The sequence below is a fragment of the Ictidomys tridecemlineatus genome, chromosome 11, assembly GCF_052094955.1.
Source record: "Ictidomys tridecemlineatus isolate mIctTri1 chromosome 11, mIctTri1.hap1, whole genome shotgun sequence".
NCBI lineage: Eukaryota > Metazoa > Chordata > Mammalia > Rodentia > Sciuridae > Ictidomys > Ictidomys tridecemlineatus.
This window is the reverse complement of record NC_135487.1, coordinates 48,109,238-48,135,041: the sequence shown is the minus strand read 5'-3', so window position 1 is coordinate 48,135,041 and position 25,804 is coordinate 48,109,238. Positions and strand designations below refer to the sequence as shown.

At 47.1% G+C, this 25,804-nt stretch overlaps 1 protein-coding gene across 1 annotated transcript in view; it reads right to left on the bottom strand.

Moving 5' to 3' along the window:
* The window catches only part of LOC144368566 (KN motif and ankyrin repeat domain-containing protein 4-like), an 85,133-nt gene that overhangs the window by 2,129 nt on the left and 57,200 nt on the right, over positions 1-25,804 (bottom strand). The window contains 8 exon segments of the mRNA XM_078027762.1: positions 2,592-2,792; positions 7,146-7,288; positions 12,295-12,514; positions 14,772-14,791; positions 14,794-14,858; positions 16,507-16,722; positions 19,706-19,817; positions 21,074-22,981. Of these exon segments, the coding sequence (XP_077883888.1) occupies positions 2,592-2,792; positions 7,146-7,288; positions 12,295-12,514; positions 14,772-14,791; positions 14,794-14,858; positions 16,507-16,722; positions 19,706-19,817; positions 21,074-22,981 (2,885 nt within the window).

Here is a 25,804-nt window from a genome sequence, read left to right as displayed (position 1 = left end):
TTCCGCTGGAAGGAGACACTGTTCTCACCCAAGTCACTCTGGGTGTGAATTCTGGTGTGAATCCTGAGGGAAGCCTGAGCCATGTGACTGGCCCCTGGTGGGGTCTAGAACCCATCTTCATGCTGCTCACACTGCCTGGCTTTCCTACCCTGACCCACCTCTGCTAAAGCAGATACCTGCCTCCCTGTTCTACCTAACATTAATGTCCCTCCTTCCAGGTTAGAGCCTTGCCCTGCCCTGCCCTGCAGCAGACCTGGCCCTCAGAGCTGCCCTGGCACCTCCCCACCCAGCACTTGGGGGGGGTTGGCTGTCTAAACTCACTTGGATTTCAGTACGCGCCCAACCCAGGTTCTCACCAGCGGCTCTATTGACATTTGGGGCCAGATAACTCTGACTTCACTGCTGTCCCTGGGCACCGTCAATGTTTAGAGCACCCCGGGCCTCTGCCCACCAGATGCCAGGAACACTCCTGCGCCCCTGGTGATCCATACAGATGGCTTCAGACATTGTCAAATATCACCCGAGGGGCAAGATGACCCCCACCTGAGAACCACTGGACTAAACAAAGTATGGCAGCCAGCTGGCTTCTCCTTCAGAGGCCTGTCTCCCTCCACTGAGTGACACCCCCTGCCCCACTCCAAACCTTCACCCTCCCTATTCCCTCTGGATACTGCCTGTCAATGCTGATGTGCCAGCTGTTTGGTTTTCGTGTCACTGTTCAATTAGTCATAATCATCACAATGACCATCAACAATATACGTCACAGAAGTCCAGTATGGTGTTGTGGTCATTACAGCCTTAGGCATAGTATACTGCTAAACCCATTTTACTGATGAGCATCACAGAGGCTCAGAAGGGGTAGGTGACCTTCCCAAGGCAGAGTCACTGGACCCAGATTCAAACTCCTGGGCTTTGAGTTTTAAAGTCAGTGCTTTTAACAATCACTCTTGAGGTGTCCAAAGAGCAAAAGATACCCACCCCCATCCCCACCCCATGGCTCTTCTACCTCTAGAAAGTGGCCACTTAGCTCTCTTACCTGTGACAGAGGTTAAGGGCCCAGGAGAACTCTCACATTCCCTCCTTGATTATCTGGGCTAACCAGGAACTCCCCAAACTCACACCCTGCCGGTCCCACAGCCCTCCCCTCTCAGCCCTCTTCTGGGCAGTAGTGGTGGTCACTTCTGAGAGTGCTCTGGGCCTTTGATGTACAGCCCTGTTTTAGGTTAAGGCTGCCTCCTTCATCCGCAGGGCACCCTGGTAGGGAGCTGGGGAACCCAGACCTTCTGACCTCATGATATTTGGAAAGGGGCTTGTATCTTCAGCAGCCCACCCTGTTCCTGTGTGAATTTCAAGAGGGTCTGTGTTTTCTAATTATTTCAGAAATGACTTTGGGGCACAGCTGGGGTTTGCAGGACATGGGGACACTGGACAGGGAGCCTGATGTCTGGTGTGATGCAGGGGACTCGGCTTGAAAGCTGAAGGGTCAATCTTGGGTAGTTCAGATATGACCAGGGAAAGGTGCTATCCCTGGGCAGGGCTCCCCTCTCCAGGCTTTTGTTCCCCTAGAATTGAGGATGTTAAGAAAGCTTAAGATGTCTGCTTGAGCCCTGGGATTGGAATGCCAGGGTAATGGATGCCGGAGTCAGGCCGGAGCTGGGATCTCTGCTCTAAGGATGGGCTCCCTGTAGCTTGAGCATGTGAGGGAACATTTCTAGGCCTGTTTCCCTATCAGCAAATGTGAGGAAAACTGTGCCTGCCTCGCTGGACCTTGAAGAGGATGAGCAATGATGCGTGGGAAAGGTTTAGTTCCCATGAGCACTTCAGAAACTGTGCCTCCTGTAGCTTCTGATGAGTGGTCTCTAAAATTTGGGGTTCACTTATTCAACTGATGATTCATTTGTTGATATGTGGTAGACTCTCTGAAAGATGCAAAGATTCACCTGAGACCTAGAGATATGCTGCTTCCATGGGACAACAACGAGGATGATGGGAGAGCTGGATGTTGGGCTCAGGAGTTCAAGGGAGGTGGGTTCCACCAGCTGTGTGATCTTGGGTACTTTACCCCATGAATCTTACTATTTAGGAGCTCAGTTTCCTCTAGCAAAATGGTGGCAGCTATATCAACCTCAGAAGGTCATCGTGGTTTTAAATGATTTTAGCACAGGTTAGTTATCATCATCATCATCATCTCATCATCATCATCATCATCATCAATGTCCTCACCTTACCGAGACATTTATTTAAGAAACCTGGGTCTAGCAGGTCTACTTCACAGGCTGGCTCGGTGGAATGGGCCAGTTTGCAGAGTGGATCAATATCAGAGAAGTATTTCCATTTTCACAACTAGAGATGACTCTGTGAAGTTTGCTCCTTCATCCAGTTGTCCAGAGCCATGGGTTTCCCAGCTGTCAAGCTCCAAGCACTGTATTGCCTCATTAAATCTACAACAGCTTTGTAAGGTTGATTTTCTTTTTTTTTTTTTTTTTTTTTGCTACCACTGTATGATTCCCTGGATTCTGCTGGCCATCAAGGCACTTTTCAGGACCAGAAGTTAAACACTAACCTACTTGTTAACTGCCCATAAGTCTCACCTTATCAGTCAAGGTGCTGTCACAAGCCGGGTGGGCCAGGAGCAGGCGCACCAGGTCGGCATTGCCATGGTGACAGGCCATCATGAGAGCTGACAATCCATCGTGGTCCTGCAGGTTGACATCTGCCTGGCAGCTCAGTAGCGCTTGGACCATGTCCCCCTGGTCGTGGGTGACCCCCAGCATCAGGGCAGTCTGGCCTCCCTGCACACGGGGCAACGGGGATATGGTGAGGCTGCGGCCGGTGCCAGGGTGCTCGGCAGGAACTCCTCAAGAAAGTGACCATTCCTTCCAACGTGGCTTTCCTTCTCTGTCTGGCAGAATTCTCCTTCCCCAGGGTGCTAGTCAGGTATTCCATCTGCTCTAAAGTCTTTCCAACCCCACCCCCAACACCACTACCCAGGTGGGATTCATCACACTGGGCATTGCAGCTTGTCAATCTCTCCTGTTCTCAAGGCTACACCTTCTGTAATTTCTGATGATTGGACTCCAAAAGTTGGGGTTCACTTATTCAATTGTTGTTTCATATGCTGATATATTGGCAGGGACTGTCATCTTTGTCTCTGTCTCCACAGGACCTAGCACCCAGCACTGATACATGTGGAGCCATGGGGGACATGAAGGTTGAGTGCTTCAGTGGCCTGCCTTCCTATCACCGCCCTGGCCCAGCCTTCCCCAGGAAGCCTTGGTCTGCTCCACGCCTCTGGTCTTTTTACATTAATGATGCCCAGAAGCCTTTGTTTCAATAAGCACTCAGGTCCCTGTGGCTTTTCTAATCCATAGTCATTGACATCCCTGTGATCACCAGCGGACAAAGCAAGAGAATCCGAAATCGAGTCCCATCTCCAGCTCTGCCAACCACCAACGTGGGACACTGGCTGACTCGATGCCTTCCCTGAATTCTAACTTTGTTTACAAATGAATGGCCTTTCTGAGTGTATCTCACAGGACTTTTGTGGGAATCAAATAAGATAAAGGATGTAAATAGAGTAACGTGTGGTGGTAATTTTTCTGATTAAAAACTGACAATTTCTTACTTCCCATAGATTTTCTTGTATATTCTATTTAAATTTTTTTATTGGTTCTTTTTAGTTTCTCATGACAGTAGAGCGTATTTTGACATATTATATATATGTCCAAGAATGGGAAGTTATACTCCATATATATATATACCTTATGACTCTGAACGCCATGTCTAAAAAGAGCTGAGGACGTGTTTGCTGCTGTGCTGGCTGATTACAACCCCAATCTACAGTCCCTGTGCATTCTGCTGCCCTGTTCAGTGCCCTGGGGCTTTGAAAAAAAAAGGGGGTTTAGAATCAGAAAAATCCAGGCACTGCCAGTTAGGACCCACATGAATGTGTGCAAGATATCCTCCATATCTCTCCCTGGTCAGGGAAGACAGGAGTGACCAGCATTCTTGGTCTAGTGGACTTGTAGTGAGCCCTGGGCATATGTTACCTGTCAGGGTCTTCATGCTGGTTGGAGATGGTGTATGGCAATTGCCAGTTCTTGACAGTTATGCCATCATCTATGTTCACTCCAAATGGATAGGGAAGGGGCTAGGGTTGTGACTCAGTGGTAGAGCCCTGGCCTAGCATATGTGAGTCCCTGGATTTGATCCTTAGCACTACATAAAAATAAATAAATAAAACAAAGGTATTGTATCCAAGTACAACTGAAAAATAAATATTAAAAAAAGGGAGACAGGAGAGTGAAATGTACCTATTCATTCCTGTGTGGTCAACATGGCAAGTGACCTCTGGAGGGGTCCCCACTATTCTATGTAGTACCTTGTCCAATTCAAAGCCCTGCTAGGTAAGACCACTCCCCTGCCCTGTGTTCTCAAGAAGAGGATTCCAGGCCCCAAGGCTCTGATTGCCTTGAATACCTTTGCTGTTCACAAGATCTCTCTTGGTGTGAATCTCAAACAACTTCTACCTAATCACTCTATGGGAAGTTCAGAACACTGATTTTGGGTCACTTTACACATTTATCAGAGTTGTTGGGGTAACAGACAGGCTGCTTGAGAAGAGCATAGGGTTCCTGACATTGCAGGTCATGGGCTCAGAGAGCATTGTAATGAAGCTGGAGGCTGGATGCCTGGCATATGCCTGTAATCCCAGCAGCTCAGGAGGCTGAGACAGAAGGATGTGAGTTCAAAGCCAGTTTCAGCAATTTAGCTAAGCCCTAAGCAACTGGGTGAGACCCTCTCTCTAAATAAAATACAAAAAAGGGCTGGGGATGTGGTTCAGGGGTGAGTGCCCCTCAGTTCAATCCCTGGTAGTAATAATAATAATAATAATAATAATAATAATAATAATATTATTATTATTAAGATGAAGACTATTTGGTATTTTACAAATTAAAAAAAAAAAGGGAGGGGAGGAACTCACCGAGGTGACTTTCAAGTGTTGTTCTTACCAGAGGCAAAAGTACCCAGTGAATTAGTGGGCCCATGTGTCCTAGTAGACCCTAATGTCCTGACTCCCTGGCTACTACCTTTGTTGTAGGGCCCTTTTAGCTCTGGCAGAAATTACTCTCATCATCTTGACCCACAGGACTGTTCCTGGGAACCACAACATGATTTATGTGCCCAAAACAATGTCATCACACTGGTTGGTGGAGTGGGAAGAAACACAGGGGCATTTTCTTTATTTTTATGTTTTCTTTTTTGGGTACCAGGGATTGAACTCAGGGGCACTCAACAACTGGTCCGCATTCCCAGCCCTTTTTTGTGTTTTATTTAGAAACAGAGTCTCGTTGAGTTGCTTAGGCCTCAGCTTTTGTGAGGCTGGCTTTGAACTCACAATCCTCATGCCTCAGTTTCCAAAGCTGGTGGGATTGCAGGTGTGCACCACTGCACCTGGTCCTCAGCGATGTTTTCTTTTCCTTGTCTTTTTTCCTTTTTTTTTTTTTTGTTACCAGAAATTGAACTCAAGGTCACTTAACCACTGAGCCACATTCCCAGTCCTTTTTTTATGTTTTATTTTGAGACAGGGTCTTGCTAAGTCCTTAGAGCCTCATGAAATTGCTGAGGCTGGCCTTGAACTTGAGATCCTCTTGCCTCCGCTGTCCAAGTTGCTGGAATTACAAGTGTGTGGCATTGTACTCAGTGATGGGTATTTGAGATCTGGTTATTTCAAGGACTGTGGAAGTGTGCCAGGCAGAGTGCTCACTCACCAGCAAACTCTCTAATGATGCTCTCATCCAAGCTGAAGCCTGGGAAATGAGCGTCCTTATCATTCCTGGGACTGGTCAACAACAGTTCCTGTATGTCCTGGCTATCTGTCAATTCTGTCCACCAGGCTGGAAACTGATGACTTTGTTAAAAGCCTTTGGAAAGGAGGAATGACAGAGGTGGTAACTTTCTTAAAGGACTAGGCCTCCAAAGAGCATCCTCACTGGCTAGATGCCTGTGGGTCATGATCAAGGTAGACTGCCAATGGGGCTTATTTTTTTATTTCTCAAAAGGCTAATGGTAGAAATGTTTGGTTCAAAAAGCCAAGTGCAGGTGGAATATGCTCAGCTTTAGAAGGTCACTGACCCATTCCCTGGCTGTCTGGGTCTCAGGAACCTTTAAAGAAACCAAATGTTCTACCTCTAGCAATTAGAGAAATGCGAATTAAAAGTACACTGGGATTCCATCTCAGTCCAGTCAGAATGGCAATTATCAAGAATACAAGTCACAATAAATATTGGCAAGGATGTGGGGGATAATGTATGCTCATATATTGCTGGTAGAACTTCAAATTGGTGCAACCTATGAGGAAAGCAGTATGGACATTCCTAAGAAAACTTGGAATGGAACCACCATTTGACCCAGATATCCCATTCCATGGTTTATACACAAAGGATTTAAAATCAGCACACTACACTGACACAGCCATATCAATGTTTATAGCAGCTTAGTTCACAATACCCTTAACCTAGGTACCCTTCAACAGATGAATGGATAAAGAAAATGTGGAATATATATACAATGGGATACTACTCAGCCATAAAAAGATGACTTTATGACTTTGCCAGTAAATGGATGAATCTGGGCACTATCATGTTAAGCCAATCTCAGACAATCAAAGGTCAGATGTTGTCTTTGATATGTGGATGCTAAAATACAACAAGGGTGGAAGGGAGAATGGAAGGTCAGTGGATTAGACAAAGTAGAATGAAGGGAAGGGAGGGGAATGGGAATAGGAAAGACAGAAGAATGAATCAGACACCACTTTCCTATACTTATATATGAATACATGACAAACGTGACTCATATCGTGTACAATCTCAAGTATGGGATCCTAATTAGAATAAGCTATACTCCATGTATGTATAATATGTGAAAATACACTCTACTATCATGTCTGTCAACAAAGAACAAATAAAAATTAAAAAGAAAACCAAATATTCAGGCTTTGGATGGATGAGGATTGGAGGCCAAGCCTTCTTGGGTGAAAAATTCTCCATGAATCTGTATGGAATTTCTTGCCTCACCGGCAGACTAAAACTTGAAGGTTTCCCACATCTATTAAACAAGAGAGAGATCTCCTTCACGCCACCTACCTGAGTTGCTTGGATGTTCACATTTCCTTCTCTTAAGAGCTTCCAGACAACAGCCATGTCTTCATCGGTCTCCGCAGAAGCCAAGGGAGTGATCATCACGGCAGTATAGCCAGCTTTGTTTTGGTGGTCGACATTGCAGACCCCTGCAAGATGAGCAACCAGGGATGGAATAGCCCCAAGGGGCCAGAAGGCAGCCTCCACTTTAGCCAGGTCAACAAGACGCTGCTTGCTGGTTAATAATCCAAGGAATAGAGCCTCGCCACCCACAGCAGGAGTCACTGGTTTACAATTCTGGCAGCATTTAAAGCTGGCTACCTTTCTTTAACAACTTTTCTGAGGATACCCAGGAAGGGAGGTCCACAGGAGGCCAGAGATGGCCAAAGGGTCAATGACCATGACTTTACTTTCTAAACCTGAGCATATGACATTATTCTCATTTTACAGATGAGGACTCTGAAAGGCTAAGAAGATGCATAAACTATTCATGTGCAGGTGAAGCAGAACCAGGGCTCAGGACTGTCTGGGTCCTGAGCCCATCTGTCACCAGCCACATGTACCCACAGCTGTGCACTGCAGGTCTCACTCTCACTAGCTCATGTCTGTATGTAACTCAAGCTGGTGGCTGGGCATGTAAGTCCTTTAGGATAAACATAGAAAATCTTCCAGAAATGACCATCTCACTTGAAAAACAGTGAGATAAAAACACCATAACTTTTGAATAAAAGAAGAATAAACCTTTCACAACAGAATGAAAAAATGTGCGAAAAATTCTCAAACATGCACACACACATTTTAAATTTTATGTTTTTTTTTTAAACATATTTCTGTTTTTGAAACAGGGTCTTGCCAAGTTGTCCAGGCTGGCCTTGAACTTGTGATCCTCTTGTCTCTGCCTCCCCAGACACTGGGATTACAGGTGCGTGCTACTGCACCCAGCTAAAACTGGTATACTTTTTGAGATGAAGTAATAAAGAAGAAATGAAAAGAAATTCTTGGTTTGTGGTCCTGAGGCTATCCAAAGGAGAAGTAAGGATTGTGAGACACAGATGTCTCTTATGTAAATGATGTCACTTCTCCAGGGTAGTATTGTGTGCAAAACCAAATTGTCCCTGTGCAGTTGTTCATTAGAAAAGCCTAGGTGGCTCTTTTGGGCAAAATAACAAAATTATCTCAGTAGATCAAGACAGTCTTTCTTAGGCTGCCCTCCTCTGTGGAAAACAGTGAACTACAGAACCTACCTCATAGGTTTATTGTGGAATTTATAGTTAATGTATTTAAATCTCTCAGAGCATGCCTAACACATAGTAAAAGCTTAGTGTTAACAATGATTATTCAGAATAGTATTCTTGTAGATTAGGAATTCATTAGAAGAAATCTAATTATGGAACAATGTCAATTAGGGCTACTTACAGGTTCTGTGCAAGGAGAGAACCCAGCATTTGTTTGATATTCCCTCTGCTCCACCCCAAGCATTTTTAGGAAGTGTGCCATTGTTATACCTGAGTGCCAACGGATCTGCAAACCTTGGTCTGGCTGACTCATTAGCAGTTTTTCCTCTCAGCCCCTCTGACCATGGCTGTGATCGAGTGGGTTACGAACCTTGAATGATAACCCAGTGCACCACCTCAGCAGCCTGTCCTGATTAGGAGTGAGGGTGGACACTGCTGTGTTAACAATTTTTGGTTTTACCCCTACTTTTAGTTTGCTTTAAGATGTGAATAGGCCTCAGGTTACCAGCGCTCTTATCTCTTCAGAACATGATGTGCCCCACACTGCAGTGAGGTCCTCACCAGGGGCCCAGAAAAGGGCTGAGGATCCACATTCATGCCACATACTTCTGAAAGGCTCGCCATTGAGCATGCTCCAACTCAACAAGCTTGTACCACTAGGGACACAGCTTATGGAGGTGTACTCTGTGGTTCTATTCTCAATAACAATGAGTCACAGCCTGGCTGGTGGTGCACACCTGTAATCCCAGCAGCTCCGGAGGCTGAGGCAGGAGGCCCATGAGTTCAAAGCCAGTTTCAGCAAAAAGGAGGTGCTAAGCAACTCAGGGAGACCCTATATTTTAAATAAAATATAAAATAGGGCTGGAGATGTGGCTCAGTGGTTGAAGATCCCTCAGTTCAATCCCAGGTAAGAAGAAGAAGAAGGAGGAGGAGGAGGAGGAGGAGGAAGAGGAGGAGGAGGAGAAGTCACTTTCTGTACAGCACTTTACAGTTTGTAATGTGCTTTTCATATACTTCACAATGGCCTCTGAAGGGAGCCCAGGTTTGGGAGTGTGACAGATCTGTCACTCTCAACACCCTTTCTACTGATGAGAGAAAGTAATGGCATTTTGGGCCTGTTCTCCACAACCCTTTTCACCCTCTATGCTAGTACATCAAAGGGGAAGCTTCCAAACCACCTTAAAGTTGATGAGTGTTAGCTGGATGTCTAATCAATGGTAGCAGAAATTTACAGCACCCAAATCTTAGGGTGTCTGCTCACTGTCCTGGCCTAGCCCACCTAGAACTCCTAATAGGCTACAAGTCTGGGAGCTACTTAAGACAGGGCTCCATGTTACTAGTCTTTGGATTCTTCACACACATATTAGGTGCTCTCAAAGCCTCAGACTATCCCTGTAAACCACTTGAGGATAGTAGAAAAAGTCTAGATTGGGAGAGTGACAGAACTTGGTTTGAATTCTGGCTTTGTGACAGATTCTGGGATCTCAACCAAATTTACTGACATCGCTGGGCCTCAGTTTCCTCACTTGGAAAATGCAATTAATATCTGTTTCACAATCTCCACAAGGATTGTATATGTGAACATGCATGTCATACCTAAACCAGTTTTGGGGATGGGGAAGACACTCAAAAGACTCTAGCTACTGTTCTTCATGTTCTCAATTGAAGGCCCAGAATACTGGGCATGGTAAGGGGAATACAGAGGCATGCTCCACTGAACCATGTGCCTCCCTCAACTGAGCTACCATGTTGATGGTACCCAGGAATCCATGAATAACTGAAATCAATAACATTGACTCAATCTTAGAACTGGAACTTAATTGCTGGGATTGAACCCAGGATCTTGTGCATCCGAGGCAAGCACTCTACCAACTGAGCTATATCCCCAGCCCCAATGGAATTTAATTTCTTGATGATGTGAGAATTAGAGAGAAGTTTAGGCTATTTTTACATATGTCACCTTTCTGGTTTGGAAGAGCCTAGAGGCTGCTTAAAAGAAGAGTGGAGAACTGGAAGTACACTGGAGTTTAACTGAACTCCAAGAGTCATCCATTACTCATTCCTTTAACAGAGAGCATCATCCAGGAACTGGATTAGGAACTTGGACAGAAAGGGACAGACAAGAGCCCCTTTTTACAGAATTATTCTATTGGGTAGAAATACATAAAAAGATCATCTAAAGAAAAATAAAACAGGTGTTCCTCTAGAGCAACAGATGGGGTGTAACCCCTTTAAATAGAGTCACCAGAATGACTTTAGGTGACATTTGGGCTGTGACCTGGGTAATAAGGAGCCAGTCCTACAAAAAGTTTTAGGAGAAAGAATCTAGATAGAAATAAAATACAAAGATCCCAGGAGCAATGAGCTAGGTGAGTCTGAGGCCAGCATGGCTGGGTGGAACACAGGAGGAGAGTGTGGTGACACAGGGACAGCTATGCCAGGTGGGATCCTGCAGGGCAGACCATGGAAGCAGGCAGAGGAAGTTAAGTTAGATGAACAAGACCTGAGAAGTGGGAAAGCTGTTGGTTTCTGAGATCAGACACTGCAACCCCCACTCCACCCCCACCCCGCCCTATGCTTCCTTAATAAGGGAGCAGATCAGCCTCTGCTCCAATTCCTGGAGCCAGACTCTCCCAAGACTCCAGTGCTTTTGCTCTAGCCAGCCCCTCCCGAAACTCTACTACTTTAAATTTTGGATTTGGAATTCTCAATAGCTTTCTGGACATTTCCGCTTGGATGACCACTAGAAACTGAAAATCTGCCTCCCCACACTTGCTCCTTTCCCTTTTACAACACCATCATCTTCTCAGCCATCGAAGCTTGACAGAGAGCTCTGACTCCCCAGGTCCATCACAGCCAGGTGGTCACTAACTCTCCAGTGACTTTTTGCTCTTCTATTCCTGCTATGATCATCTAGTCCTCACTACCTCTCTGTGGACCCTTGCAGTGGACTCCCAACTAGCCTGCCACCTCCTCCTCTCTTCTTCCACTAATCTGCTCCTACCACCAAATTATGCTTCTTAGAGAATTGCCCTGGTGATAGAGCTCCCTACACAAAAATCTGTACTACTTCCCAGCACCTTTCAAACAGGTGTCAGTCTAGCACACAAGGACACAAGGTGCTCCATGCCAATGGCTCCAACTTACCTTCCCAACTTTTGTTCACATCTTGTCCAAACCAGGAGCCATTCTGACCTCCAGGTGTCTTGTCTTTTCTTTCCCTCTATGGTGCTCTCCTCACCTGGACACTTCTCTGCCTGTGGAACCCCATCTGCTTCAGGGCACCTTTCCTGCTCATGCATTGAATATTATCTCACTTCTTCTGCATCCCTAAATCACATTCTGCATCTCTCTTCGGAGCCATCTTGCCCTGCTCTTTTGCATATCAGGTTGTAGCCAGTATTGACCTCATAAGTAATCAATAATTATCTCGCAAACAATAAAGGAGTCCAATTGGTCAAATGGAGCCAAGACCTTTGTTAAAAAGTATCTTAGAAAGACAAGAAATAGTGACCTTTCCTAAGGCAGTGTGGTAGAGCTCTGAAGTTGAAAAGACCAAATCTAGAGTCTGCTCTACTATTTATCAGCACTGTGACCTGAGTAAGTTTTAGAACTCTCTGAGCCTGCAAATTGAGAATAATATCATAAGTCTATTGTGGAGAATGAATGACATGATATAGGCAATGTGGCATAGTCCAGTTTCTGGAGTAAAGAAGGAACTCTGAGGAGTGAAGAATTTTCTTGCTGGAAAGAGGTATGGTACAAGAATGGCCCTCAGCTACAGAGGAGGCTGAGAGAGGAGGATTGCTTGATCCTAGGAGTTGGAGGCCAGCCAGGTAACAAAGTGAGATCCTCTTTAAAAAAAAAAAAAAAAAAAAAAAAGGTCTGGGATCCAGACTGCAGGTGCAGTCGTTTCTGACCTGTGTCCAGCAGCAGCTTCACGATGGAGAAGTTGGAGTGGGACACACTGTAGTGGAGGGCTGTGTTCCCGTTATGATCAGCCAAGTTGACAAGCAGCTTCAGGAGATGTGGGGAGTGAGGCTGGACTCCAGCGAGGTAGGTGGCCACCATGGCAGGGCTAGATGACTTCCGGCTGGAAACACGGAACCACTCTTGACTGATGGTGTTCAAGCTTTGCCTCTGAAACCCCAAAAGATTCCAATTCTGAGAGGTTCCCTGGTCTAGGATGTCCCACTTGACACCAGGACGTGTCAGCTTTGAATGTTTCTGCCTCCATCCCTTATCTCCCTGTATCCCTGCAGGGGATTTATGCAGAGGACTGACAGACAGCAAGTTTGATAATGCAGGAACACATGGGACCTGTGATCAACCCTCCATGGGAGGTAGCAAGGTGTTCTGGGATGACACTGCAATAACCAGGAACAACTCCCTTTCCTAGGTGATGGCCTGAAACTAGTGTAAGTTGAGGTCACATCCTGTGTGCACCGGATTACTAAAACTCTCTTTCATGCCCACATGGTCAGTCTACATTGACTTACCCCATATGGCATGAGGACTCTTGCCTTTTTATACTAGGCATAGCTGGAAAGTCACAACATTATACAGACAATCATACGCAATTTATGCTGGAAATAAAACCCAAACACTTGGGCTTGAATTATTCTTGACTTTCTTTTCCTTTTTTTTTTTTTTTTTTTTTTTGTGGTGCAAGGACTTGAACCCAGGGCCTTGTGCATTCTAGACAAGCACTCTACCTCTGAGCTACATCTCCAGCCCTGTTCTTGGCTATGAGTTTTGTTGGGCTCTCCAAAGGGAAAAGTTTAACAACCCATGACAGGACCCCTGCTCTCTGTAGCATCTGGCTCCCCTGGACCATAGGAGTGTCAAAGTCAATGACATCAACTCTGTATGTAACATGACCTAAGGGCTTAAGATGACACAAGTTTAGATTATTTACCTAAAGGGGAGAGGAAGCTATTGGGGTATGGTTGTTATGAATGATTTCATGCTCATTCTGGAAAGAGCACTGGGTTTGGAGTCACTAAGTCAATGTGATTAGGTTTGAGTCCTGTTTCAGCTTGTGACCTTGGAAGTATATAACGTTTTTGAATACTACTTGTCCCTATTACAAACTGGGAATGGAAAAATGGGCTGTGTTCCTTATTTCCAAGTCTCTGCAGAGTGGGGTTCTTGCATAGCCTGTGTTGTCTCTCCTGCAGGGGCAAGGAGGGAGCACAGGGGGACATCCATGCTCAGATCCTAATGTGGGTGTGGTTGTGGGGTTGCACATACATGGCCTCTGATCACTTGCTTTTCCAAGTCAGGAACAGAGAAATCACTTGTGGCCAAAAGACTTTTACGTATCAGAATCTCTCCCTGCCTTTCTCCTTCTCCCTCCACCTTCCTTTCCCTCTCTCTCTCTCTCTCTCTCTCTCTCTCTCTCTCTCTCTCTCTCTCATCCTAGAAAGGAATATCTGCTTCACCCAAGGAATCTTCAAGAAAATCTGGAGAAAGACCCTCATAGGAAGGAACATAGCACTGGATTTTAAATGAAGACGTAAGACTTAGTTTCATAATTTGTTTAAGAACAAGAAACAGGAGTTTCAATTCACATCCACACCGCACACTGCTTCTTTAAGTCTGGGAACTGCCATATGCCAAATCAGCTACAATAAAATAATAAAAATTGCCTGGCCAAGTAATAAACTCTGCTGAATTGATATTTTTACTCTTTGGGCTCTTCTGCAGAGGAGAGCAAAATAGGTTTTAAAACGCTTACAGGTTGTTCTGCTGTGTTTCTGACAGCTCTCTCCTACCGTGGGAAATGTGCCCATGTCAGTAGCTCTTGATTAAAAGTAGGACCCAATCATCGCATGTTCAAATCTCCATGGGCCATGAAGGTACAAAGGATCAAACATGGATTTTCTTGTTTCTGGACCCATAGGTGCACTTTAAGAAAAGCAGTAATAACTATGGAATTAAGTGTCAGAGCTTCAGGGGGTGGACACACATCACTCATCACCACTGTTGTGTTGATGAGGAGGCAGGCTCTGAGCCTTGCCATCACACACTTCTTGCCTCACAGGTGAGGTTCTGGGACCAGAACCCACAGCTCCCATTCCACGAGCTCTTCCCACTCCACCCATATGTTTCCCCAACCTCAGGGCAGAGGTTTGAGCCTCAGCCACAAACACTTTGGTGACAGACACTCGGGTGACCATGCCAAATCTCGCTTGGTAAATGCCTCTGAGCCCCTGACCTACTTTCTCATGCAGATTGTTCCTTCCACATCCTCAGCATAATCCATCATTTTAGGTGGCAGCATTTGGGTAAATGACAAAATTCCCTGAGGACAGGGACTCCTGTGTGCACACTCACACCCAGGCAAAGTCACACCAGTGGGAAATCTTTACACGACAATGGAAAATCAGAGTACCAAGAGCTGGTCGGTGGTGTCCCAGTTTCCGGCAGATACTGGCTCAATGCTCGGCATGCATTAAGAAATTCTTCTGAGGGTTTATATCTAAAGAAAACAAACACACACACAGAGAGAAGCACATTTATGTAATCATTCTCCACGTTGATAAAAAACAACCTTCATTTTCCTCTTTCACTTCTCAGCAACTCAAACACCCAAACCTGGTAACTCCCCCAGGATAGGGAACATTCCTCAGAAGTGTGGGGTGATCTGAGCACCCTGCTGATGTGGCTCTGAAGAGCCTTTGCATCCTGCTCTTGTTGGAACAGATAAACCAAGTTGCAGAGGCTGTGGGCTCAACACAATGCCTGACTCACTGGGGACTGGAGGGCTGCTGTTCTGATGCTAGATGAAATTTTTCTTCCTGGGTGGACTAGAAAAAAAAAATCCAACGAACCCAACACATACCAGCAAATCTCTTCAGGTCCTTCTTCCACAAAGGAACCACAAGGGCTCAGAGTTCACAAAATGAGAATCACTGACACTGGGTGCCACAGCGACATGCACACAGGCCTCAGTGGGCTCTAATGGCACCGATCCCCAAGAGCCCACTCACTTTTATTTATTTTTAATTTTTTGCAGTACTGAGAATAAAACCCAGGGGCGCTCTACCATCAAATTGCCATCTCAGACATTTTTATTTTTTGAAAGACAGAGTCTCACTAAGTTGCCCAGGTTGACCTAGAACTTGAGATCCTCCTGCCTCAGCCTACCAAACAGCTGGGATTGCAGGTGTGCACCACCACGCCTGCTTGCTCAGCACAGTCTTATTGGGCTGCCATACAGAGCACCCTGTGCACCTGCTCACAAACCAGCCTCTGTTGCTGCTCAGCATTCCCCCAGGAGCAGGCTGCAGGTGGTGATGATGATGATAGTGGTGGTCCTGACTCAGCTATTGCTACTCTCATCGGGATCCCATTCCATGGCAGGAACTGTGTGAGGCACCTTAGTGCTTTTTCTTACACAATTTTCAGATCAAATCTAATAATAGTGATAATAATAGTGATTATTATTATCTACATTTTTTCAGATAAGGAAAGGGATGTGACCCAAGCTTAAGGACCTTGCCAAAGAATACCATGGCAGAGGCAGTTCTTGAATCAAGGTGTGGTCAGCTCCAAAGGCTGGTCACTTTCTTTTCAAAGTAAGGAAAAGAAAAACTCCCCCTCTCCTTTCTTCTTCTCCCTCACCTTGCTTCTCTTTCTCTCTCTCTCTCTCCCCCCACCCTCCCCGTCACATCACGTACCTCCCATCACTTTACAGGGTGGTGTCACCTGGCCAACAAGAGAGGCAGAGAAGTATGTGGTCAGAACCGGCAGGTCCAAACTGCTCTGCTAGAGCATCACTTCCCTCCACAGCCTCCATCTCCACACCTGTAAAGTGGGGATCATAGTGATGGCTGCCTTGCAGGATGGTGAAAAGGCTTATATAAAATAATACTTGTCCCTCCATCACATTTCCAGGGCTAGGTGAATGTTGGCTTTATCCTCAGAGCTCTACCTCTGACAGAATATTCCAGGAGTCATGTCTGTTTAGTTCAGCCACTGCCCAGAGCCCAGCCTGGAAGAAAATTCAACAAACTCTGCCCAACGGGTGGATCAACAAATGACCCAATGACCGGATGGAAGGGTGAGCGCATGCCCTCGCCCCTCACCAGAGGAGTGGCTGTCCCCTCTACACCCACCTGACTCACCTCTCAGCCTTGAGATGGGGGGCTTCTTCCCCAAACCCGCTTTCCTGGCCTGTGCTGTCAGTGCCTTCAGGGACATCCCGTCCAGCCTCGCAGCTGGTGGCATCTTTGCCCCGCCTGTGTTCTGGGCCACCACATTTCTTCTCAGCCTCGCTGTCAGACAAGTCCTCTGGAGAGCTGTCCTCACCACTGGTCTCCTCGCTGGAAGTGGTCTCATAGCTGGAGAAGGAGAAGAGGTCACTCGTCCTGTCCTACCTGCCCAGGGCTATGTCATCACCAAGGAGAACAAGGCAGGTCTCAGGTCACACTCCCCAGTTTACTAACCACATCCCGCAGGCCAGGATGAGGAGGCTCCCAGGAACCCTACAGTCAGAGAAACAGGCTCTGGTGCTGGATACCATTTGTGAAGAAAAGCTAATTTTTGTCTTTGCAGCAAATACACCAACACCCTATCCCTGAATTGGCTGATGATTTGATGATTCAGACAGGCAATCCAAGGTTCTCACAGAGCCATTTGCTTCTGGAATCCTAATGTTAGGTCCAGAGAGGAGCCCAAGTATAGGTTAGCATCCCCACCTCCACCCTGAGTTCCCTGAATTGCCGACAAGTCTTCACATCTCTGGGTGGAAGGCAGGCCTCCTGCGGCTCTCTCCTCCCCAGCCCAGGGTGAGACTGGTAAGGGGTGAGCTCACCTGCACCTGCTCCCAGCAGGACTCAGATACTCAAACACACACCTGCTTTTCTCACCTGAAGCCTGTTAGAACTACAACTTGGAGCAGCAAAAGTGTGGTCTCAGGTACTTGTGGCTTTGCTCCTGACAGTGATTCTTACATTCAGCTATAAAGGATCCTATTGCCTTGTCACAACCAGAGACCAGGGGCATAGTACTGGACGATTTACCGATTCCCCTGCCGATATTCAACAGGAGATCCCAATGGAGGATGCTGGTATTAAGATCTGGGATTTGAGGACACTCCACAGACCCACAGGGATCAGTGACTATGGTTGCTGCTGAACCCCTAAGGTCCTTTATCCATCAGTGGCTTCTACATAAGAACTCTGTGCTCACTGGATCTGCAAACCCAGCAGTCTCCCGGGTATGCCTGCATTCTGTTTTGCTAATTCTCAGATATTTCTTCTCCATTGTGTTTGGAATAACAGTTTCCTTTTGTGATAAAGAAATGGGGGACATACTATGTTTACCAAGCTGTGTTCATCTTAGAATTGCTTCCATAAAAACTTCACCTAGGGCTAGAAGTGTCATTCTGTGGTAGAGCACTTGCTTAGTATGTGCAAGGCCCCAGGGTTTTGATCCCCAGCACCACAAAGGAAACAAAACACAACAAAAACCAATTCAAATAAAATTTTTACCTGGAAGAAATTTATTGAGCACCTACTATGTGCTAGGTAGTGTTCTAAGTGCTTATATCAAAGCCCCTGCCTTAGGGGAGCTTATATTCTAGTAGAGAGAGGCAGATACAGACATGCAACAAATATTATATACAGAAAGTGATAAGAATAATGCACAAAGTTAAAAAGGGCCATGGGATAATGATGGGAGAAGAGCTACTTCAATTAGGACATGGGTTCTTAACCTCAGCTGTACATTAGAACTCTTGGAGGTGGGTAGCATTCCCAGTAGGTGGACTGTCTCCCAGACTAATTAAACCTGAGTCTTCAGGAAGGAGATCAGGATTATTTATGCTCCCACACCCCAGGAGGGGCTCAGTCTAAGCAGGGGAAGCAAATGCCAGGGCCTTGAGATGGGCCTGAGCTCAGCATGTTGGAGGGAGGCGAGGCAGGAGCTGAGGTGGAAGAGAAGGCTGAACCATGATCTAGTTCCTCCAGGTTTGGGCACAGAGAGGGACTGTGAAGGGCATTTAAGCTGGGCAGCAGCATGACGTGCATTAGGCTTGGAGATTAGGCTGATCCTCCTCCTCTGCATGTGAACTGGTAAAAGCACAAAACATGGTTCTTCATGGGCCAGAGGGTCACACACCAGAGGAAGTGGGAGCAGCAGCCCACCTGACAACCTGCTTCATCATTTCTGATGTTTCTCTCACAGAAACTACAACAATGATGCCACCCCCGATTGTGTCTAGTGTTTTGTGTGACTTAAGTTTGCAGGATCCCCACTTTTTCTGGGCAGTCTCCTGGACACACCGCCTGCTGGGCTGGACCCATCCTTGGGCTTCCACAGCATCCTGTGCTTCCTTGACTAATACAACTGGCCTTGGCACGTCAGCATTTCTCCCTTGTTTCTTGACGTATCTGAGAGCTAAAGGTAGGGACCTTGATCTATTTGACTTTTTTTTTTTTAGTACCCACGACCTAGCATATTGCTGGCATTTAATAAATGCTGAATGAGCAATTTAGAAAATACATTCATGTGCTTAGTGACATCATAGATGTTTTGAATTTTGTAAGTACTTTGTGGTGTCCCATAGTGACAAAAAGTGCCTAATGCTGCATTTCTTAGAGGTATCCCTGGTTGTTAGGTGACATGTGACTGTAATTTTCTTTCTTTCTTTCTTTCTTTTTGGCACTGGGGAATGAGCCCCAGAAGGTTTTACCACTGAGCTACATCCCAGATCCTTTTAAAAATATCTTTTCTTTTTAGACAGGGTCTCACTAAGAAGCTGAGGCTGGCCTCAAACTTGCAATCCTCATGCTTCAGCCTCATGAGTTGTTGGGATTAGAGGCATGTGCCACTGTGCCCAGCTGCAGGACTATATTCTAAATCCAATGTTTAAGTCCCTAGACTACAGAAGGCTTGGTTCATGTTCTTTATCAATAGACTGGTTGTTTCCCTTCATTGCCCAAAACTTGGGTTTGGTTTGCAGTAAGTTAAAGGAGAATCATTTTAAACACATTCAATTGTACTAGTTTCAGTGTCATGGTTCGGGTTAAAGACCTTCCTCAAAGGGTCCATGTTCCCCAAAACTCCCAGAAACCACCCAGAGTCCTGGCCCTGGGGGAGACCAAAGCCAAGTATATTAAAAGCAGAGGTTCCAACAAACCAGCACATCTGGCAAAGAGCCAAACATGTGCAAACCCGACATGGAGTTTTAAAGGACCTTGGAGATTAATTCCCTTGCAGAAGAACAAAAACCAGATGCTTCCCCCTAGAAAAGAGAGCACCGAGGACAACAGCAAGAGAGGTAGCAGGGAAGGCAGTCGGGGCTTCACAAGCGATGCTTACCCACCGTTAACCCCAACAAACTGAAGGTTCTTTTTGGTCCCATTACCTCCTGCACGGAAGCCATAGTCTTTCTTTTTCATTATGGATTTAAGGCTGGTCGGCGGGGAGCTCTCTAGGTAGATACAACATCACAGGTTAGAAAGATCTTGGAGTAGCAAAAGCAGGGCTTTTCCTTTAAGGGGATACAGGTTACAGGTGTGTGAAAAGGTGGACAGGGACAGAAACAGATAATGCAAATCAAATGTTTTGAGGACTTTGGGCAGAAGTCTGGCTTTCTGGTGGCTGTCAACAGAATGGTTCCTGTTAATGATGCCCCTCTCTGTATGGCTGAGTAGAGAGACTGGAACATTCTCCCAGGGAACCACATGGGCACATGTCACTGTTGTCCCTATCTTATGGCTAGGAAATCTGAGACTCAGGCTTCCTTGGGGAATGGCAGAGCAGGAACAGAACTGAGGTCTGTGGACTCATGGTCCAGTACCCTTCTCCACTCAAGGGCACCTCAGCAGTCCTTTCTAGCTCATGTGCACATTGACACTTGTGATGTGGGGGTAGTGATGACACTGGAGACATGTGAGCAAGGGCACAACCTCATGCTGTGCTCAGTGGTATGGGAGGCATTTCCCAAGGGACAAGATGGAAACTAGTGCCAAAATGAGAAGGCAGCCAACCTGTGACCTGTGGCAGGAAGCAGACTTGCATGCTGCCCACTGAGCCAAGCATGGTAATGGCTCCACTCTACTCAACAGTGAAGAGTGTGAGATGGGTCAGAAGAGGAGGAGCTGCTCTGGCCCATGTGAGCCCCTGCCCCCATGCATTCACACAGAAAATACAGTGAACAGTTCCCAATCTCTATATAATGCTCATCCAAAACCAGGCTAGAGAAAACCTCTGATGTGGGAGAGCCAGAAAGCGTTTTCCCTGTTCCAGCAGGAATGCTGGAACCCAGGAAACCAGCAGGGAGGCTGAGGGGAGCACCCAGGGCAGGACCACCCTTGGCCAAGACTTTGCCTTTGTGTGATGAAATGAGAACAGCGCCCCCTCTGCATAGACCCAGTGCTGCAGGCACATGGTTTGGCAAAGGGAGCCTGGGTTGGATTTCAGCTCCTATTTGCCCTCCCTGGCTGGCATCTTTGTGGCTGACACTATCTGTACAGCTGTATGTGGTGGCCCTGCAGTCAGACTCACACCTACACAAGGAGAGTAGAGGTGCGGCCCCCATGGTTACACAGGTCACTTTTTATTCCACTAGGCTCCTGGAGGTGCTCAAATCTTTTTAGAAATCTACTCATGTAACCCAAACCCCTTTTCCCTTGGATTTGTCATATAAAGGAGAAAAGGTTCCCTGCCTTGGGCACCAGTATTTACCAGTTGGAGGGGAGGAGGGCGGGGCTGCAGGCTCCTGTGGGGGAGCCTGGGCTGAGTAGGCAGACAGCAGCTGGTTGAGGGAGCTGAGCAGCTGGCTCTGGATGCTGCTGAGCTTGGAGGCAGGCTGCTTGATGGCTCTGGCCAGCTCCGGGTACCCATGCTCCAGGCAGCTCCACTGCTCCTGCAGGAGCTCCTGGATCTTTTTCACATATTGCCCAATGGTGGCATCTGTTGGAGAGCTTGAGGGCCTTCCAGGGTGCTCCTTCCCAGGGAGCTCCTCCCTGACCCCTGGGGCAGCCTCTCTGTCACTACTCCAAGAAGAACCTTGTGCTGCCCTGGCCAGGCTCTCGCCTCCTGCCTGCAGGCCTCCCTCGTGCTCAGAGCCTGCTTCTTCAATCCTGAGTTCAGTGGGGAGGCAGCAATGTAAAGGGGAGGCAAGGACCTTCTCGGGTCCCTGTGGCAGTGAGAGCTGGGGCGGTAGCACAGGCTCTGCCAGTCTCTGACCCGCTCCAGTGTGACCATTTTGCCCCCATAGGAAGCCATTCTCCTCTCCCCCGGCCCCCCAGCTTTCAGAGCCTGTGATGCTCAGAAGGTTGACCCCGATGCTCTTGTCACATGACTCCCCTGGGAAGAGCCCATGGGGAGGGTCAGTGTTCACCATGGCATCAGCCTGGCCCTGGGCATCTCTGGACGTCTCTTGGCTAAGCTTTTCTTGCAACTGGGCTACAGTGCACTCCAGCTCTCGAATCCTCCGCTCCCGCATCTTGATTTCCTCTTCCTGCTTCTGAAGGGCAGCTCGGACCTGGGTCAGTTCCTTGGTTCTGCCAGACAATTCACCCTCAAGGGCTGAGACCTGCTCCTTCAGGGTGGAGATGCTGTTGGGGTCCACCAGGGCAAGGCCCAGGCTTTCCTCAGTTACCCGGATGCCGATGCTTCTCACATCCAACTCTATGGGCGGGGGTGGGATCTCACTGATGTTGAGCTCGATTTCCTCCAGAGGGAGCTCATGCTCAGGGATGGGAGATGGCAGAGGTGGGGGGCTGGGTGTTGAGGATCCAGGGGTGAGAACCCCCTCTGCTTCTCTGGTTTGGTGTTCCCCTTCCACATCCTCTAGGAGTGCATTCTGGACTGCAGGAGGAGGCCCTGGGAGAAACAGGTGATTTGGAGCCTTCACTTCCCCCTCTGCAGGCTCAGCCCCCTCCTGGACCAGCTCTGGGAGCCCTGCCACCAGGTCTCCCAAATCGCGGACTGTCAGTTGGGCTGATGCTCGAGGGCTGGAGCTGTGAAAACCTGCAAATCCTTCCGCTGGGCCAAAGGTGCCATCCCAGATGCTGCCGTCCCCCTGCAGAGGAGGGAAGGCAGGAGGTGCTGGAAGACCCGAGCTTAGGTTTGGCTCCTCCAAGGCCCTGTTTTGTGGCAGCGTGGCTGGCATGCTGGATGCTCTCAAAAGCTGGGGCCGCCCACTCCCAGAAGTGAGCTGGGCTTCCTCTGGAGCAGCAGCCTCCAGCTGCCTGGAGGCCTCCGCCAATAGGGCCTTCCTATGATAGCTCACCTGGCTCCCACTGGCTGAGACATGGGGAGGATCACCTAGCAGCAGTGACTGGGTTTGCTCCTGGGTCCTGGGTGACACCTTCCTTGGCACTGCGGGAGACCAGTTTTGCTGGGGGATAGTAACATGGGGGCGAGCCCCACTGTCGGGAAGGCTGAAATTGCGGGGCAACGTGCTAAACTTGGCCTGCTTGGCTCTTCTGTGGATAGGAATCCTTTTGATGGTGTTCCCTTTCTCAATGTCATCTACATACTTGAGGAAGTCCAGGTCCAAGTGAAAGCCATATGGGGTCTCCACAGAGAACGGGTGGCTCCTTGGAGGGTCTTTCTCTTCATTCCCCCGAGAGATCTGGTCTTTGGCTGAGAGGAAGAAGAAGGAGGTGGGGGAGGGGGAGGAGGAGGAGAAAAGTTAACAAAATTTACAGTGATAAAAGTTAATATCTGTGATTTCAACTTGACAATGTCACATGAGATTTCTCCCAAATGTTCTTGCCTCTAAATTGTGCTGAGAAGCTCACAGTCCTTTTGGCTGTACTGGGAAACCATCTTATTAAAGCAATGTGTATTTAGCCAGTGCCTGCAAGGGAACAGGTAGAGGGAATGATTTTTAATTTGCAGTATGTCATCTCAGATGTTGCTGTGGAATCTGCCTGTAGACCAGAGAAACAACATTATCTCATACTTTTTTTCCCAGTTGGAGTCATGTAACCATTGGAATGAAGTGGCCAGGAACTGGCACATCAGGGGGACTAATTGGCAATTATGGATATGGAAGGTTTAGAAAGATGAGATACACAATTTGCTCAGCATAAATAAGAAACTTGCATTACTCAAATGGGAACTAGTAAATCTTGCTACACTGGAGGTATCAAGGAGTTACGCCCTCTACATTATTGAAGCTTCCTCCCATGCCTGAGCCTCCAGTTACAAGAAGATCAGAGAGAACTGCAACAAGTGAGCCTGCATAGCTAATGCTCTTTCCCCCTGAAAATTGCCTAGTGCTTAACAAGTGATCATGCGTAGCTGAATTCCACTTTCAAACACCATGCCCTGTAAGGGAATACATTTTTCATAGGTTGGAAAAAAGGCAGGGAGGGAGAAGGGCCAACAAATGTCAAAAGGGACACAGGGCCAATGTTTTCCAAGAGATATGGACTCTGTGGATCCTGTGGCTTTTAAGGCAGCCTGAACTATGGGGGATGCTATGGGGAACTTTACACCAAGGTGCCATTGGGCTCCTTGCAGCATCGACCTACTGGCTCCCTCAGAGGCCACTAAGAACAAGTCAGTCCTTCAACTGTTGGAGTCCCTAGCAACTTGTCTCCAGGCATCCTCTTCTTCCGGTCAGAAGAACCGGGTTCTTTCAGCATTCCTCATGTGATACTATTACCTCTGACATTCTGCTGAGCATATTCTGAAAATGCTGAGCTCAAAAGAAGTTCAGAATACAGATTCTGGAGCTCCATCTATTTCTCTACTCCTAGCCTTGCTGCATCTCATCATCTGTAAAAAGGGAAAAATAATAGGTAATATAGCATTATTATGAGACCTAATTAATTAATAATGAATATTAGGTGCCTGACACAATGCCTAGCACATAATAAACACCTGATACTTGCTCAGTAGTGATTATCTTTGTGGAAGACCAAAATATTGAGAACTGAGGCTCCAGGATGGAAATCAACTCGTATGATTCACTGTTGCATATTCTGGGTCCACAAGTTCTTTGTGATCGATTCCTTGGCTCTAAGGGGAGGGGGCCCCTGGGTGGAAAAAGCAGCATAGCAACAAAGCAGCAGTAATTCAATTGACTTCCCTCAGCCACGATTTATTCAGCTCCCATGGGTCAGTTGCTAAGCTAGGTCTCAAGAGCATGAGGATGAGTCAGGTATAGCTGCCCTGCCCTCTAGGGATTGATGTGATCCTGTAGGAGTACTGCCACACGTGCGGTATAGGAGGGTAAGGGGTGCCAAATCAGACTCAAGGTACAGTCTTCTCTGACTTATTTTTCCAGTTTCTCTAAAAACGATTTTCTTAAACATGGAAGCTAATTTTGCCTTGGTGAGAGAGTAGAAATCACAAAAGTGACATAGGACTGGGTGTTAAATGAACAAACTGGAATTTATCAGGAGAATTGGAGGCTGAAAGATATTATACCAGTTATCTCCAGATGGTACCATCAATTCCTACCCTCTTTAGACAAGCAAGCAAATTCCACATTGAGAGGTGGAGTCTGTTTCTCCATGCCTTTGGATCTGGGCTGATCTGTGACTGCTTTGACCAAAAGAATATGGCAGAAATGATGCTGAGAGAATTCTATGGTGGGTCTCTTAGGATGCCCAGTTGGTGGGAAGTTGGCTGCCATGTAAGTCCAACTTCCCTTAAGCTGCTTTTTGGTGAGGAAGCCCACAGAGGGAGAAAGGTCCTGCAGAGAAAGGAAGAGTAATGTCTCACCAGCTCTCAACGATTCCAGCCATCCTAGCCCAGGAGCTAGGCAGGAGAAAAACAGTCACCAACTCAGCTGGGCACAGATGGCACAGGCTTGTAATCCCAGTGATTCAGGAGGCTGAGGCGGGAGGACTGCAAGTTCAAACCTCAGCAACTCAGCAAGACCCCCATCTCAAAATAAAAGTGTAAAGAGGGCTGAGGCTAAATATCAGTGATAAAGTGTGACTGGGTTCAGTCTCCAGTACTGCTAAATAAATAAACACACATAAATAAAAGTCACTAGCTGTCATCCAACTTCAACTACAGGAAGGGCCCCAAGTGAGGAGCACTCAGTTGAATCTGCATCAATATTAAATTATGGGGGTAAACCACCAAGTTTCGGGGGGCGGGGGTTGTTATCATCCAATAGATAGCCAGGACAGATATTCTAAATAGACACCAGAATGTGCAAAGACATGAGACATGGAATTGCATTGTGTGCCAGGGCTCTGTAAATGCAGCTCACATGGCCAAAACCTAAAGTGTGGAAGAGAAGAACAAGGAGCAGAAAAAAAAATTGGAAAGGGAAGCAAGCGCCAGGTCATGGAGGAACCTACATACATGCCAATAAGTTTTGATCTTATTCTCTAGGTAACAGGAGTCAATAAGGGTTTTAAACAAGGGAGTGGGGGGCTGGACTTAGCTCAGTAGTAGAGTGCCAGCTCAGCATGCATGAGGCCTAGGATTCATTCCCCA